At 37.2% G+C, this 15,849-nt stretch overlaps 1 protein-coding gene across 1 annotated transcript in view; it reads left to right on the top strand.

The window, feature by feature from the left end:
• PPP3R1 (protein phosphatase 3 regulatory subunit B, alpha) overlaps positions 1-15,554 on the top strand; it is a 45,164-nt gene extending 29,610 nt beyond the window's left edge. The window contains exons 2-6 of the mRNA XM_015891592.3: positions 2,800-2,839; positions 7,756-7,932; positions 11,644-11,703; positions 12,854-13,038; positions 13,488-15,554. Coding sequence (XP_015747078.1) covers positions 2,800-2,839; positions 7,756-7,932; positions 11,644-11,703; positions 12,854-13,038; positions 13,488-13,535 — 510 coding nt within the window. The 3' untranslated portion in view covers positions 13,536-15,554. The remainder of the gene's footprint in view (positions 1-2,799; positions 2,840-7,755; positions 7,933-11,643; positions 11,704-12,853; positions 13,039-13,487) is intronic.
• Positions 15,555-15,849: the final 295 nt, after the last annotated feature.

Below are 15,849 nucleotides of genomic sequence, written 5' to 3'. Positions count from 1 at the left end.
CACTTTTTTACCAGAAAGTATACCTTCCTCTTTTTATTCTTTGCCCAGTTGCTGTGCTTCAACTTGTTCAGTCTGCTGCTATAATCTACCTAGCTTACTTTTTCTATCTAACTTTATTTTAAACTATTATTTTAAGTAATTTATGTTGAATTATATAGGAGGCTGATTTCTCCTCTGGTTATTCCACTTCTTGCTTGATTATTTGGACGCTAGCTTAAAAATTGAAAAATGCATAGAAATGAAAGAAGAAAGAGGAAGCAACAATCTCATTTTTAACTTTTTGAATTGCCCCCACTTGAGAGAATAGCTCAGCTGCACATCTTAGTATTAAAAAGTACATGTAGCTGAAAGAGTGTTGCTCTTTCTCTTAGCCATTTAGCCCTGGCTTTATAATCTTCAAGTAAAAACAATGGTAGTCAGAAAAATACCTATTTATATTGAGGTTTAGATTTGCTAAAAAGAAAAGGAAAGCAATTTAAGTGTGGGTGCAGCATGTATATTTATGGATGGATTTGTTTCCTGTGAAGTTATGTTTCAGAATCAAATCATAGGAATTTGGGGATTAATTTGTCTTTTTAAAAGTCATTTATATAGTTTTTATTTATGGTTAAAGACCACTGCAAATAAGTAATTCACATATCCATAGGAGATACAGAAAGAGAGGAAATGCTATTCACAGATGTGTGCTGAATTAAACTATTCCACAACAAAGATAAAGTACAAAGATGAAAAGGATAAAATAAAATGTTGGGAAGTTTAGACAATCAGTAATGGCTGTAGTAAAAAAAAAATTGTTTTCCAATGTGCCTTCTGCTGATATAAGGTGAGTTCCATTCATTGCAAGTTAGAATTAGGATACAGCATTATACCAGTGCCATTTAACTGGAAAGGAAAAAAAGTAAGAGAATTAAAGATTCTTGTTCTAGAAGTTTAATGAAAGAAAGTGATTTAGGTATCTAAGGTATCCGTTGGGCTGAAGGCCATCAGAATTAGAGGCAGTCATACTAAGTGCTGTGTAATTGGGTTATTGAGCTCTGGTGCTTTGGTGCGTATAGGTGTGAAAATATAACATTGGTTTCCATCTCTTTAAAGCAGCCATGGTTTTTCCTGGGATTGTGTTATTGTCCCTTGTAGCTGCTGCCCAATTCCAGGAAGACGCACTTTTGATTTACTGTACAAAGTTGCAGATGTGTTACTTTTGCATGCATGTATGTGCTGTAACCCCTTTTTGCATCTGAAATGCTATATAATCTTACTGTGTGACAGGAAAGAAAAGAATAAAAAAATGTAAAGCAAAGTTCATTATTTTTTGGATACACTAATATATGCAAAGAAACTATCCACAATCATATTTATGTGTATGTCTCACTTGCAAAATGATACAAATGTTAGAATGCTGAGGGGGGTTTAGCATAGATTCTAGATTCTACTTTGCAGTATGTCAAATGAGTTGATGAAACCTCTTAAAAATGCAGTTGATATCCATGGGAAAATACATACTAGAAAGTGAATAAGATACAGATTCATTTATTAGAGCTTTATATCAGGACTGTCATTTCAACATTTGGAACAACATAGAAAAAAGGAACTTTAAATATAATTGCAAGGAAACAGGCAGAGGTGCTTTGTGGTAAAGGCAAGCTACAATTGATGGTTTACTTTATTTAGAAAAAGGGAACATAGACCAGTATAGAGGTAGCTGGAGAAAAGGAGTTAATATGGACTTACTAGATAAAAACCAGAAAAATTAAATGGCTGAACAATTCAGTAAAAGATTGAATTAATATTTCATGATCATTGGAAGAGGACAGATCCTATTTCCAAAAGATAAAAGTTGTAGTTCATTGTCTTATTTTTAAAAAAGGATCAAAGTAACTTGTCAGTTTAATCCTGTTAATGCTAACATCTCTTCTGTAAGTTCTTGAGTTAACACTCAAGAAACATGGTTGCTTTTGAAAAGGAGCATGTTCAAAGTGTGTTTAGCAGTTGATTTAAATATTTCCAGAAACTGCTTTACCATACTGTGCAGGTTTGTCTATTTGTTCTTAAGAACATAAGCACTGCCCTGCTGGATTGGACCCCTGACCCATGTAGTCCAGTAGTCTGTTCTCACAGTAGCCAACCAACTGCACAAGGAGGCCCACTAGTCTCCAAGCAGATGGCCTTTAGAGGCAGTCCTGCTGCTATCAAGGCTACTAACCACTGATCCCCATGACCTCCATGAATTGGTTCAACCCTTTTTTGATGCAGCCAAGCTGTAGGCAGCACATATCACAGTAGCGAATTCCAAAGTTTAATTACACATTGTATAAAAAATAATTTCCTTTTGTCTGTCTTGTTTTTTCCAGGATTCAATTTCATTGTATTGTTAATAGTTTCCACTATCTTCCCTGGATCTTAAACTAATATTTAAGAACCCTTTGCACAATCCTCTAGCTTTGGGCTAAAAGGCATTATATGCTGAAATGAATTATCAGCGGAATATAGAAGTAATATAGTTAGCATTTATAAATTTTGTTCAATAATCTATGTAGAATTTTGTGTGTAATTGAAAATTTCATTTTGATGTGTGGGGCAATTATCCATGTTGTGTCTAATTTGGCTTAATATTAGATCCAAATTCTCATTACTGATAGTGGGAATATAATCAGTATGCCAATAATGCTTAATTATTTAGTGTTAATTGTAACAATCAAGTTTAAAAATAAAAAATGATTTCAGGAAAATATTTGGTGTAGTCTATTGGCTCCTTTTTCCTAACAATGCTTTTTTAAACAATGTACGTTTTTCTCATTTCAGGGAAATGAAGCAAGCTACCCACTGGAAATGTGTTCGCACTGTAAGTTCAGCCTTACTTAACTTTGTAATAAAAAGTGCAGCTATTGTTCTGAGAGTACTCTTCTCAGTATGGGAGATAATAGATAGTTCAAGTTTATAATAGATAAAGAAGGACAGTTCTTTATTGGTTTATTTCTCTCCAGAGAGCGGGGATTAATTGCTTCTGCTAGTTGAGAATGAACTGCTGCTGAATAGTACCTTCCCTTTAAAGTAACTGGTGAATATTATTGGTATTTGATTTGTACCTTCAAAGAATAAAAATCAGCAGATTAGAGGTTTCCTTCCCGCACATTTCTGTTGGGCATGTACACACTGTATTTTCTTAACCTCTACAGCATAGTATCTGCTTTAAAGCAAGCAGGAAAGCCCATTTATGGTATTTTTAATTCTTGGAAGTAATTCAGCTTTAATTATAATTTAATGTAACAGTGTAGCATATTGGAATGCGGGTAAACTGAATTTGTATATACAAAAACTGTGTTCTATTACATGCTTCTTTGTGGCAGTACTTCGCAAAGATACTCCTAAGTGAAAGGGAATCCTTTGAAATACTGTCTGTGGGTTGGAAGAGAAAGGATGGGGAGGATTTGTTATGCATGAACACTGTCATTTAATCTGTCTTCCCAAAAGGTATGCACAAGGAGAAAGACTTAAATTAGTTTTAACAAACCATGGCAATTTATTCTCTGGTCCCTTTGAATTTCTTTAACCAACAGCAGTACCAACATACAATGAAATATATATCAGATGTATATATTTCATTGTAATACTGTCTTCTCAGAATCCCTGTTCTCTTGGGGTAGTTACAAAGTAATAAATAACAATAAAATAAAACCATTCCCCTCACTATAAAGATGCCCAAAGAAAAATACTGGGCAGTAAATCTGTATTTAAAACATGGTTTCTGCTGGCTTCCTAAATGCTAAAAGTGTAAAGATCAGACACACCAGGGGCAAAGTATTCTGTAAAAAAGAGGCCCTCATGGAGAAGGTCTACCTCCGGATCCATAACCATCTTCTCATAGAAATGTGATGCTCAGCAGGCTCTCACAGGACAGGCAGAACCATCCTTGATAAGGTGGTCTCTTATACCCTTTGGAACCACACCAAGTAGGGCTTTATAGGTGATAACCAGTGCTTTGAATTCTGCTCAAAAGCCTACTGGCAAGTAAGGCAGTGAGTGCAATATAGAGTAGCAAGTTTTCTCTGTTAATTTCCTGTCCACCAAATTTTGTATCCACTTAAGCTTCTGGGTTGTCTTAAAAGATAACTCCACATAGCATACAGGTAGTCCTTGAGTTGTGACCACTCGTTCAGCAACCATTCAAAATTATGACAGTGCTGAACAAAAGGGACTTACGACTGATCTGCAAAGTTGCAGCCATTGCAGCATCCCCACAGTCACATGATCGTGATCCAGGCATTTGGGTGCCTGGCTTACAATTATAACATCTCAATGAGCCATGGCCACATGATCACCATTTGAGACCTTCCCTGCTTTTTTCCCACAAGCAAAGTCAATGGGGAAGCCAGCAGAGAAGGTCACAAGTTGTTCTCATAAGTCGCTCCTGCTGGTCCTCCTCCTGAAAGCCCCACTATGGAGTACAAGATCCCAGGGATATTGTACTCTGTAGTACCCCCCTGCCTGCCTACACTCCATAGTGCACGCCCACCTGCAGCAGCCGCCTGTCTGCCTGCACTCTGTAGTGTGTACCTGCCCATGCACTCTAGTGCTTGCCCACAGTCCTTGCTGGCCTGTCTGTGCTCCCTAGCACCTACTAGCAGCACCCTCCAACCCCTCTGTGCTCCTTGCCTGGGGTTTTGGCCTCTTCCCACTTACTGACCCATGTGGTCCTGGGGTTACAACGGCAACCAGGACTGGGGTTGCTGCTGCTAAGCGATGTGGTCACTTGATGTCATGTTTTACGACTGCATCGCTTAGCAAAGGCAATTCTGGTCCCAACTGCCATTGAAATCCGGGGACTACCTGCACATTATGGTAATCCAATCATGTGGTAATAATGGCATGAATTACCATTGCCAAATCTTCCTGGCTCTAGAAACGCTGTAACTGAAACACTAGTCAAAGCAGAGCAAAGATCCTCCAGCTGTGGCAACTACATGCTGTTCCAAAAAGCTCTATGAACTCAGGAGAACCTCCCATGTCACAGATCCCCTCCTTCAGGGGAAGCATGAGACCATCTGAGTACCCATCAAAACCAGTATTTTCAGAAAATCTAGATGTTTAATGATGTATAGTATCACTACTTTGCTAGGATTTAATCTATGCTTGTTTCTCCCCATCTAATGTCTGGCATCTTCCAAGGGCCAGTTCTAGTTTTTCAGCAGTATTCCAGCTGGTAGTGATGGGACAGAAATGAGTACCATCAGTATACTGATGATCACCTGTCCCCAGTGGTTTCATATAGGTATTAAATAACATGGAGTAGTTGACTGAGCCTTGGGGTATTCTTCACTGGAGTACCCCTAAACTATTAGTTGCCCCCTCCCTCCCCCAGGCCTGGCTGAAACCTTCTACTCATGTAGGAGTGGAACCACTACAAAACTGTGCCCCTAACCTTTTCAGGAAGTCTAGAAGAATACCATGCCTGGTGGTATTGAATGCTGCCAAGAAGTTTAATAGGATCAGGAGTGGCATACTGTCCCTGCCACCACCATTCCATTCCAGCTCCTAATGAGAATCATCCACCAGAGCGACCAATTATGTCTCTGTCCCATTTCCAAGCCTGAACCTTGACTGAAAAGAATGTAGATAATCTGACTGTTCTGCAGTCCTCTGAAGCTGACTTCCCACTGCCCTCTGAACAACTTTCCCCTAAAAAGGAAGGTTGGATACTCGAAGGATGTTTATTTAGTACAATTGGATTGAGAGGAGAGATGACTTCTTTAGGAGAAGGTGCATCAGAAGAGGCAGCTCTTTCAAGGCAGATGGCATCACACCTTCCCTCAGAGAGTCAGTAACTACATCCCAAATCCAACCACACATGCCCTGCCTGGCTGGTGGTGAAGCTCATACTATAAAGTACTCTATTTTCTTAGGATTTACGAATTTGAAAGAATCCAAAATCATAATAAAATGCATTACCCTACTTATCTCACATGGTTCTGTCCAACTCATGTTTGAATTTGAGCTAATGCAAGTGACTTTATCTGCAGTGAAATCAACAAAGTCATCTAGCGCGTCTGGATGCGGTATCCCACCCATCCATCCCTAAAATTATTACAGAGCTGCTGGATTAGAATCTGCAGATACAGTAAAGTGTGGAGTACAGACACTTCACTGCATTTATTACCATCGTGAGAACCCAAACCTTGCTTGAACCATTGCTTGGTCAAACTGACTTCCAGTCTTGTGCCATCTTTTCACTTGCTTTATCTCCCAATGCTCTTTTGTAAACTAGGAAGCTATCAGGGATTAGTAACTGGAAAGAGGCCTTGCAGTAACAATCTCATTCAGTCCTTCTCCCAGAAATCAACCAGCTGCATCAGGAACTTCCCACTTGATCATTAAGAAAATCCCCAAGTTCTAAGTCCTTTGATTCTATCCTCATTTTGCTAAAATTTATTTTCACAATATTGTACTCAAAAAAATTCTAAAGACTTTTTTTGTAGTATTATCAGTTCTAATTGTACACTAGCATTAAGATTCTGTTATGTACATGCTGTTCCTGAAATCATACTGGAAGAACATCATACTTTCGGGATTGGTAAGTATCTATATTCTACAGTTATTGGATGTTCCACTGGCTTAGATCTTTCAATAATATGTCTATAGACACACACACACACACACACACACACACACATTTTGTAAACGGTATATGAAACTTGTAGTGTTTCCAGTGGTTTTTGGAAGTCAACAAAAATATCTTTTCAGTTGATTTATATGATAGTTACACTACTTTGGACTTAATCTAATATCTTTTTCTTTTTCCTGTAAAGTTGGGGTGGGGTAGCATGATGAATAGCAATCTATTCTGCTAGTGGTATTCAGCCCACTAGGAAGTGGATACAGTTAGGTATAATTCCTTCAGTTTACAAGATAATTCCTTAATATTTATAGGTCAGTTTCAAGTGTGTTCAAGGGATATGTAGAACTACACACATCATATACTTTCTGCTGTCTTGCTCAGCTACTTGGAAAATGACATATGGTCTAGCTACCTTTGTTGTTGTTAGATACAAAGAAAATGATGCAACATTCCATTTCATTCTAGTGTTAATTTTTCCTCAAAGAAAAACATTATCCAGGATTATGTTTTTAATCTATAATATCCTAGAATGAAATAATATATATTTCAGCCAAAGGGGGAAAATATTTTTTAAATAAAGAATATTTGATCATTCCATAGACAGTTGAACAGAATGGTGTCTAATCCTCTCATCATCTCTGTATAGCATTATAAATCTAATATTTGATCAGCACCTGTTCAGTTTCATAAGGAGTTAAAACTAATTAAAGACTTAAGTAAACTCATTTTTGTATGCATTGTGGCTGACCTCACCCCCACTCCCCCCCTATTTAAAAACTATCTGACATGGTTAGATAATTAAAAGGAGATTTGTACCTGACAGATGCTTGTAACCATGAGGCTGAAATTAACTAAGCACTGTTAGTCCTTTGAACAGTTGAGTCAGCGTATATTAGGCTATACAGAGCTGTAAAGTAAAATATGCAATGGCTCGTCCTGTAAAAGGTAAGCCATTTAAATTGATTATATTTAAAGATGTTAGTGGATGTGGGATAGTATGTTAGTATGTATGATAGTTAGTATGTGGATAACTGCATATTTTTAAGTCTGTATTTTTGGATCTGAAAAAAAAATTGTATTACAAGAACTATTATATATTCAGTTTTTTTTTTATATTTCTCTCTCTTCCCCCTCCCCCCCCCCAGTTGATGCAGATGAGATTAAACGATTGGGGAAGAGATTTAAAAAGCTTGATTTAGATAACTCTGGTTCTTTAAGTGTGGAAGAATTTATGTCTTTGCCTGAGTTACAACAGAATCCCTTGGTACAACGAGTAATAGATATATTTGATACTGATGGAAATGGAGAGGTAGACTTCAAAGGTAAGAAACAGCTTATTTGATTTGCTATACTTACATATGCAATCTGTCAGCTTTCATCAGATGTGATTAGATGTAGGATTTTTGTTTCTATAAATTAGTTATAGCTTCAGTTATTCATGTTCCATGTGATAATGTAGCTTTCCATTTGGGAAATGTTTTGTATAATGAGCTGGGAAGGATTCATAATACTTAATAAATAGTTTCTCTGAAATGTTGGAAAGCATTTTATGGTTTGGTAAAGTGTTGTCTGTTTGGGGAAATGAAAGCCAGTTTGTCCTGCTCATGGATGCCATTCCCTCAGTGGGGGCACCTCATTTGATACAGTTTTTAAAAGTTCTAATCACCATAGGCGAACCTATCTAGGAATTAGTTCCCTGGATAGTTGCACCACAGCTGAAAATGTTTACCCCTTCTTATCCCTGATACCATTTCAAATGGCACAAGGATTACAGAAGAGCCATAAAATTTTTTAATGCTGAGTTGGGTTAATGTGGAAAGAGGTGGTCTTTGGGATAGTCCTAAATACTTTAGAATTTTGAAAGTTAAAAGTTATCACAAAGTAAAACAGAAGTCCAAAGGATATATTAAAAAAAAAGTTTAGGAGCATATTTAAATAATCTGTAATCCTAAAGAGATTCAAATTTTAAGCATCCACAGTCAATACTTTTTATCATGTCTCTGTGATTCTCACACATAGGCTGTGCGCAGGTACATAAACTATCAGCAGTCTATAGATTACAGGTAGTCCTTGCTTAATGACCACAATTGGGAATGGAATTTCCGTTGCTAAGCGATGCGGTCGTAAAGCGAGGCGTCATGTGACTACTTCGCTTAGCAATCACAGTCCCAGCACTCCCGGTTGTCGTTGTTAACCAAGAATTGCAGGTCGTTAAGCAAAGGGATTCCCAGGTAAGGAGTACAGAGGTGCTGCAGAGGGGTGGGGAGGCCCAGTGCAGGCTGCATGAGAGTTGGGGGGGTGCTGCAGTGCAGCACACCGCAGCCACCCAAGCCCAGCAGCATAGTGCAAAGCTACCACGCCCTGGGAAGCCTCAGCCCAGCCCAACCCAGCCCAGCCCAGCCCAGCCCAGCAACACTTATAACTGCAGTTCCCCCCACCTGCCTATCTTCCCCCCAAATGTCCTTTTGGCCGCCCTGCACAGTGGTACTTGGTGGCAGCACTGGGCTGGGGCTCAAGTATAGGCCCAGGGCCTTCAGTAGTCTCAATCAGCTGCCACCAACCCCTGACCTCTACTTCAGTCCCAGCACCGCCACTGCCACTGAGAAATGCTGCTTCAAACCCCACACCATGGCCAGCTACCCCAACACTATTGCGCAAAGCCCCAGTTGCCCCCACCATTCTGCGCTCCACAGGCTCTGCCACGCCCAGCTGATCTTTGATGTTTCCCTCCCACTGCTGATGAGGCGCACCCAGACTGATGCCACTGTATGTGAGGCAGCTGCTGGCCACACCAGGCCTTCTTCCTGAGGCCGCTCACGCCATTCCTTCTCCAAATTGCTCACTCCATTCTCACAGTCCTTTGGAAATCTTCTGGTCTTCCCCAAGTCTTGCAAGAACAGATACGCTATTTGGAGACGGAATGGGGCACACAATTTGGAGAATGAGATCTTCCAAATTACTGCAAGAACAGGGCTCCTGCCGTTCTCCAAATAGCGTGCCCATTATTGCAAGATCTGAGCAACTCCCTTGAGCTCATGAAGGAAAGGTGGTATTTGAATGATGCAGTAAATTCTTGCAGAAATTGATGAACATTTGATCAGCCAGCTCATCACAATGCTTCATCCCATTTGCAAGACACTATTTGGAGGCAAGATCTTAGAATGGCAGATTCCAAAGCTGTGCAACTCCTTTGGCTTTTTAAAAAACTCATATCCTACAAGTTGCATCAGAACTGTCTCTTCACTTCTTGAGCATGTTTGAACTTTGTTTCAGCGGAAAATCCCCAGAACTCAGTCACACTTTTGTCAGCACTGGAGAAATTGGGGTATAAATGGTCTCAGCCTTCTAAAAGAACTGCCCAATCAGTTTTGGTCAAGGCAAAAAGAATATGAATAAAGGCTTTGTAGCCTTCCCAATACTGTTTCCAGCAACTACGATTCCTTGTCCATGCCAGTCTTTTCCATCTCTCCTACACTGTTGCTGCTCTTGCTGATCAAGATTATTCAGTCTACTTTAGCACACTAAGATTGGCCAGAACAGGACCCTCCCTGGCTCTGTCTCAAAATCCTTGAGGTTAAACCTGCCACCAGTTTTCACTCTCTTCTAGGATTAACCATTGAACTTTGCAGCATGAAACTTGTTACTGCAGGTAGTCCTTGTTTAGCAACCACAGTTGGGAACGGCAACTCGTTCATTAAGCAAAGCAGTTGCTAAGAGAAACCATGATCTTACTTCAGCTTTCCTTTGCTTTAGAGACCTGTGAAAGTTGTAAATGGCAGGGCTGGTCATAAAGTTACTTTTTCATCACTGTTGTAACTATATACAGTCACTAAACAAGGCAGTCACTTAAACAAAGACTACTTGTATTCTGATCAGCTGTCATATAATTCTTGAGCAGACTGCAGTTCTGTAGTACCAATCACTAAGCACACTGGCCTTCCATTTCATATTCTCATCTTTTTGCCTAATTATAATTGTGGTTTTTTTCGAATGACACTGTTTGGGTCTTAATTTGAAGATCTCCTCTGTCAGTAATTAGACCATTATCTTATATGTCCCTTACTTCTGCCTGTGTTTGGTTGGTTCCAGATATTTGCCTTTGAAATGTAGGTGATAGCTAACGGCCAGTTGGGTGTTTGATATGGTTAAAATGCAAGGAGGCTACTTCTTCTGCTCATTCCCTTTCAGCTATTGCTGATTCCACTCAGAATCCCTTGACTCTTGAGTTCTGGAAACCAGTACGGAGATGAAAAATAAGGAAAGCATTTTGTTGTATTGTTCTAAGGCATCTTAAGGCTTACAGAAGCAAAATGCCAGGGAGAAATAACACACCACCAATAACCACCACCACCTACATCCAACTATATGGCCTTTTTTTCAGAATTAAATAAAAGCTGCATTCTCATGTATCTTCTAAGGGCCACAGGATCTTATCTTTTTTTTATATATATTTTATTAAGATTTTAAAGGTACATATTTAAAAGTTAGAAATGAAAAAGAAAATTTGAAATACAAAATATAAAGAAAAGGAAAAGAAAAAGTGAGGTAAAGTAAAAGAAAAAAAGATATGAAAAATAGATAACTTCCAATCTATCTCTGGTCTTAGAAATAATAAGGCTATCATAAATGCTAGTTTTTAATACATTAAATAGGAATAATACTTTGTCTAAACATATCCCATTACATTTATAATCTAATCTTCAAATCCCCATGTAAGCTTCACCCCACCTGCATTTTGCAAATAGTCCATCAGGATCTTATCAAAGAGGAAAATGTAATATGTGGTGCCTAACTAAGGGCCTCAACATTTATTGTTTTAATTTTTTGTAATGTACTGTGTTTTTATTCTGTTTGTTGCCCAGAGTTCTGGTAGATTGGAAGCTATATAAATTTGTTTACTAAATAAATAACTCAGGAGAACTTTAATTATTGTTTTTGGGATTGCTATGCAAGAAAATTTGAGGGTCCCCCCCCCCCAAAGTTTGGGATGTATAAAATATTTTATAAATTTTCTTTATGCCTGAATTCTGTAGAATTTATAGAAGGAGTCTCCCAGTTCAGTGTCAAAGGTGACAAGGAACAGAAGTTGAGGTGTAAGTATATTATATTTTGTTAACTACCAGCTATTATGCTTTATTAGAAAGTTTTCTTTTTGTTCTTCCCTCATTTAACCCCACCTCACAGGCAATTGTAAACTTTATATACCTTGGGTTATGTAACTATTGGAAGATTTATCAACATGATTTTCATATTTTTGAGGTGAAGTAAACAGCCTTCACATCAAAAATTGCTATGCCAATACCTTTCCATCCCCCTTTTTTCCTTTAGATACTGTGAGTATTTGCTAAGAAATAGGGCATAGAATTTTTTTTACTGTTCCTTTAGCAGCAACGTATAAGACGAAATTATACTGTTACATAGACCTAACTATATTCTTTGTGGGTTTTAGCAATGAGAAGTTGACAAGACATATAAAGTATTCTTTAGATTGTATAAATTATACCATAGTTTATATAAATCCCATGGAAATAACTATTTGTTATTTGTATAGTGATGTCAAACAGACTTTTCATAACAATGCTATAGAAAATTAAGTGAGATCGCTGACTGAGATTCTGAAACATGCTCTGCAGTGATAAAATCAAAGTCAAACTTTAGTTTTGGAACATGCAAAGTGATTGAAAAGCCTTATCATTTGGTTAATGGCCCCACGTGCTGACTTTGACTACTGAGATAAGGAATACTTAGGAATATTTAAACTGTTAAAATTCACTAAGCTATCCCTACAAGTCCAGAGCAGATAAACTTAGAAAAAGGAGCAGAGAAGGAAATACTTCTGTCACAGTAGTAGTTAGCTGTTAGACTGGATAAAGAATTGCGTATGAGAGAATGGGAAAACAGGCTAGACCAGGAGGTGTTATAAATAGAAAACTCATCTCCACCCAAGCTTGTCAAGCCACAGGTAGCTGACAAGACCAAGGAAGCAAGAATGACACAGATTCCAGTAAGGTATCTTTCATTCTAGTCTTGGGTAAATATGGAATCTTGAAAACTATAAGAATTTCCAAGCCTGAGTTACACTGAATTCATTAAGGCAAAATCTCTTTGAAAAGCTTTTCCCCACATCTCTTAGTAGCTGGATTGAATTGCCTCTGCTGAAACAAACAATGAAAAGCATTGTCCCCAGCTTTCCCAGTTTCTCAAAAAGTCTAATTCAGAACTCTTTTTCTTTTTCCTTGGCAGTTGCTTTTCGCATCTATGACATGGACAAAGATGGTTTTATTTCCAATGGGGAGCTCTTCCAGGTTTTGAAAATGATGGTTGGGAACAATCTCAAAGATACCCAGTTGCAGCAAATTGTAGACAAAACCATAATAAATGCAGATAAAGATGGTGATGGAAGAATATCCTTTGAGGAATTCTGCGCTGTAAGTGCAATTTTTTTTCAGCATTGCAGTGAGTATTTTCAAACACTTGGCATAGTTTAATCAGCTACTAATGTTTCTGTTATTTCACCTTTATTTGGCAGTTCTCTTCACTTTCTTCATATATCATTATAAGGATTTCAGTGTGTGCTTTGTAACAATCATGTGTTAAACTATTCTAAACTATTTTTTTTCAACCCCCCCCCCAGTTCAAAATAATCAGATTGATTAAGAAGAATTGAAAGATGCACAGAACTGCAGTTCTTTTCTTCCTGTTATATAATTGGATTCTAGGCTAATTATATCAATTTTATTGAATGTCTTAACTGGCTTACACTACTCATCCCTGATTACTCATTTATAGGCATGAATATTTGAAATCATATTATTCTTGACCTATTGTTGTTTCATGTCTTTGTAATTCTCATAGTATTCTTTCATCAACATTTCAGGTTGTAGGAGGCCTAGATATTCACAAAAAGATGGTGGTAGATGTGTGACTCTTTATACTACCCAACACTTTTGCTTTCTTCTCCATCTCTGAAGATCTGCTCAAGACGTCCAGCAATGCTCTCTGTGTATTTAAATGGAAGTATTTTTCTCTGTGAAACCACATTTTCCAACATGAGCCTCATGAAGCCAACTAAGTGTTGTTGAACTTTCATTCTCTCAATAACGCAAGTGTAGCACTTTAAAAGTCTGAAGGACAGCAAAATGGAAAGAGCATATCAGTGTGGTGGAGAAAGGGAAGGGGTTGGCTTTTTAATTTATTTTTCTCAACTTTTATAACAAGAAAATATCTATATCTATATCTATATATATATATGTATGTATTTATATATAGATATATATGTTGTGCTTTCTATTTAGTAGTTAGGCAAGCTTTAATTTAATATACTTGATTTAGACATAAAACTAGAGTACAAAAGTGCCAAGCAGAATATTATATAGTTCAATACATATAGATATACATCTTTACTTTTATGTCACACAGATACACACATGCAGGCAGACATACTTTAGAAGAATGTAATGTTTTAATGGATGTTAGATCAACTCTTTCCTGTGACTGTTTCAGATGTTTATATATTGACTGACTGAGATAGCATCATTACCTATTAATTTATCTTAATTACATTTTTGTATGACAGGAAGTTAGGTTAGTTTGTGTATATATGTACACTGTTTAATAGTATGTGTATGTATATACACATACACATACTATTTGTGTGTATTAAAGTAGCAAGGCATGTTATAAAACTTTAATTGCCAAGAACTAGGTTGTCTGTGCAAAAAGATGCTTATGACCATTTCATCTTTTCACTTAATAAATGAACACAACTGCATATAATAAACCCTAGTAAACATTGGCTCTTTTCCATTAAGTATAGATAAAACAGTTGAAATCATATTTGTTTTTCAGCACTAAGCTTAATTAAGAATTTAGGATTCATCACCTAGGATACCTTTTGCAGTGAGATTACAAAACCTCTCATGCCATTAAATTATCTTCCAACCATATAGTTTCCCTCAAGCATTTAATATACTAATTTAAGTTGCATAAAGCCTGATAATATTTTATATATGTGTATATAGGTTTATTACAGGAGAAACATTTAACCTCTGTCATAGGGAAGGAGGTAAGGTTCACATTATTTTTTTTAATCTCCTGATCTTCAGTTGGAGAATTTTTTTTTCTAAATTTGTTTATATCATGACTTGTAATAGATAGTAACTTTATATGTGTGATATAAAAGTAGCAAGGCATGTTATACAACTTTATATCATTCTTTTTCTGCAATGGTACTATTGGCTAGAAGAAAATGTTAGATTTTTAGGATAGTATGCCCTTTCCTCTGTAGCGTTTTTCTATTTAAAATATTTTATAATCAGCAGTGGGAAGGCAGGTTGTTTGAACTTAAATCAATTGCCTCCCAGCCAGCCATAGCTGTTCCTTCGATTGAGTGCTGCACATCATGGGCTCTGTCTGAGAGAGAAATCCAGGTGCTTGGTGTCCTTGCATGACATGAAGTTTTGCATGTAGATCGATTTGAAATGTTCCTCTTGTTTACATGATTTGCATAATTTAAAAAAGATAATGTTGCCAAACTTTTGGTAAATGTTAAAACAGAGAATCTCCACTACATGTATCTTTCTTCCTCTGGATCAGTATGTGGATTATAATCCCAGCCAGTGGTCGTATCTGTTCCATTGTCAACTGCCATGTGCTCTGCTTCAGGGGGAACTAGTCTTTTGTGAATTTTTTTGTACATAAATATTTGTTACAAATATTTCAGCAGTTGCTTTCTATTTCTTAATTGCTTGTGCATATCCTGGCTGGCGTAATAGAAAATAGTGCTAACATTACTTTCTTACTGGGGGATGAGCTTTTTTAGTTTGTGTGTGAAAAATGGGTTACGTTGAATGTTTAGATTTTTTCTCTGCATGCTATATCATACATTGTTGGAACTATAGGAACCTTCATAATGTATGAATAAAAATAAACTATTTGAACTTTACTGCATGGTGTTAAAGCTTCTTGAAAAAACAAGAACTGTCTGAATTTCAAATCTGATTGTACTAAAATGATTTGATGCTTTTACGTACAATTAAATACCTGTAACAATATTTTCCCATTTTTCTCATGACAGTTCATTTAACATCAGGCTTAACATTTATGGGGATAAGCAATTCTCAAACTAATTTTTCTTACATAAAGTTGAAGATGACATGTTAACCGTCCTGTATTTGTAAAATAGGTTCACTGAGAACAGTGGGATCAAAGACACATTAAGCTGTAACTTTATGGAGGCT

This window comes from Python bivittatus, unplaced genomic scaffold (assembly GCF_059951505.1).
Source record: "Python bivittatus isolate LINGU-HERP-01145 unplaced genomic scaffold, Pbiv_v1 ctg000020_np1212, whole genome shotgun sequence".
NCBI classification, from domain to species: Eukaryota; Metazoa; Chordata; class Lepidosauria; order Squamata; family Pythonidae; genus Python; species Python bivittatus.
The sequence above is the reverse complement of the archived record's forward strand: the minus strand, read 5'-3'. Positions and strand labels throughout refer to the sequence as shown.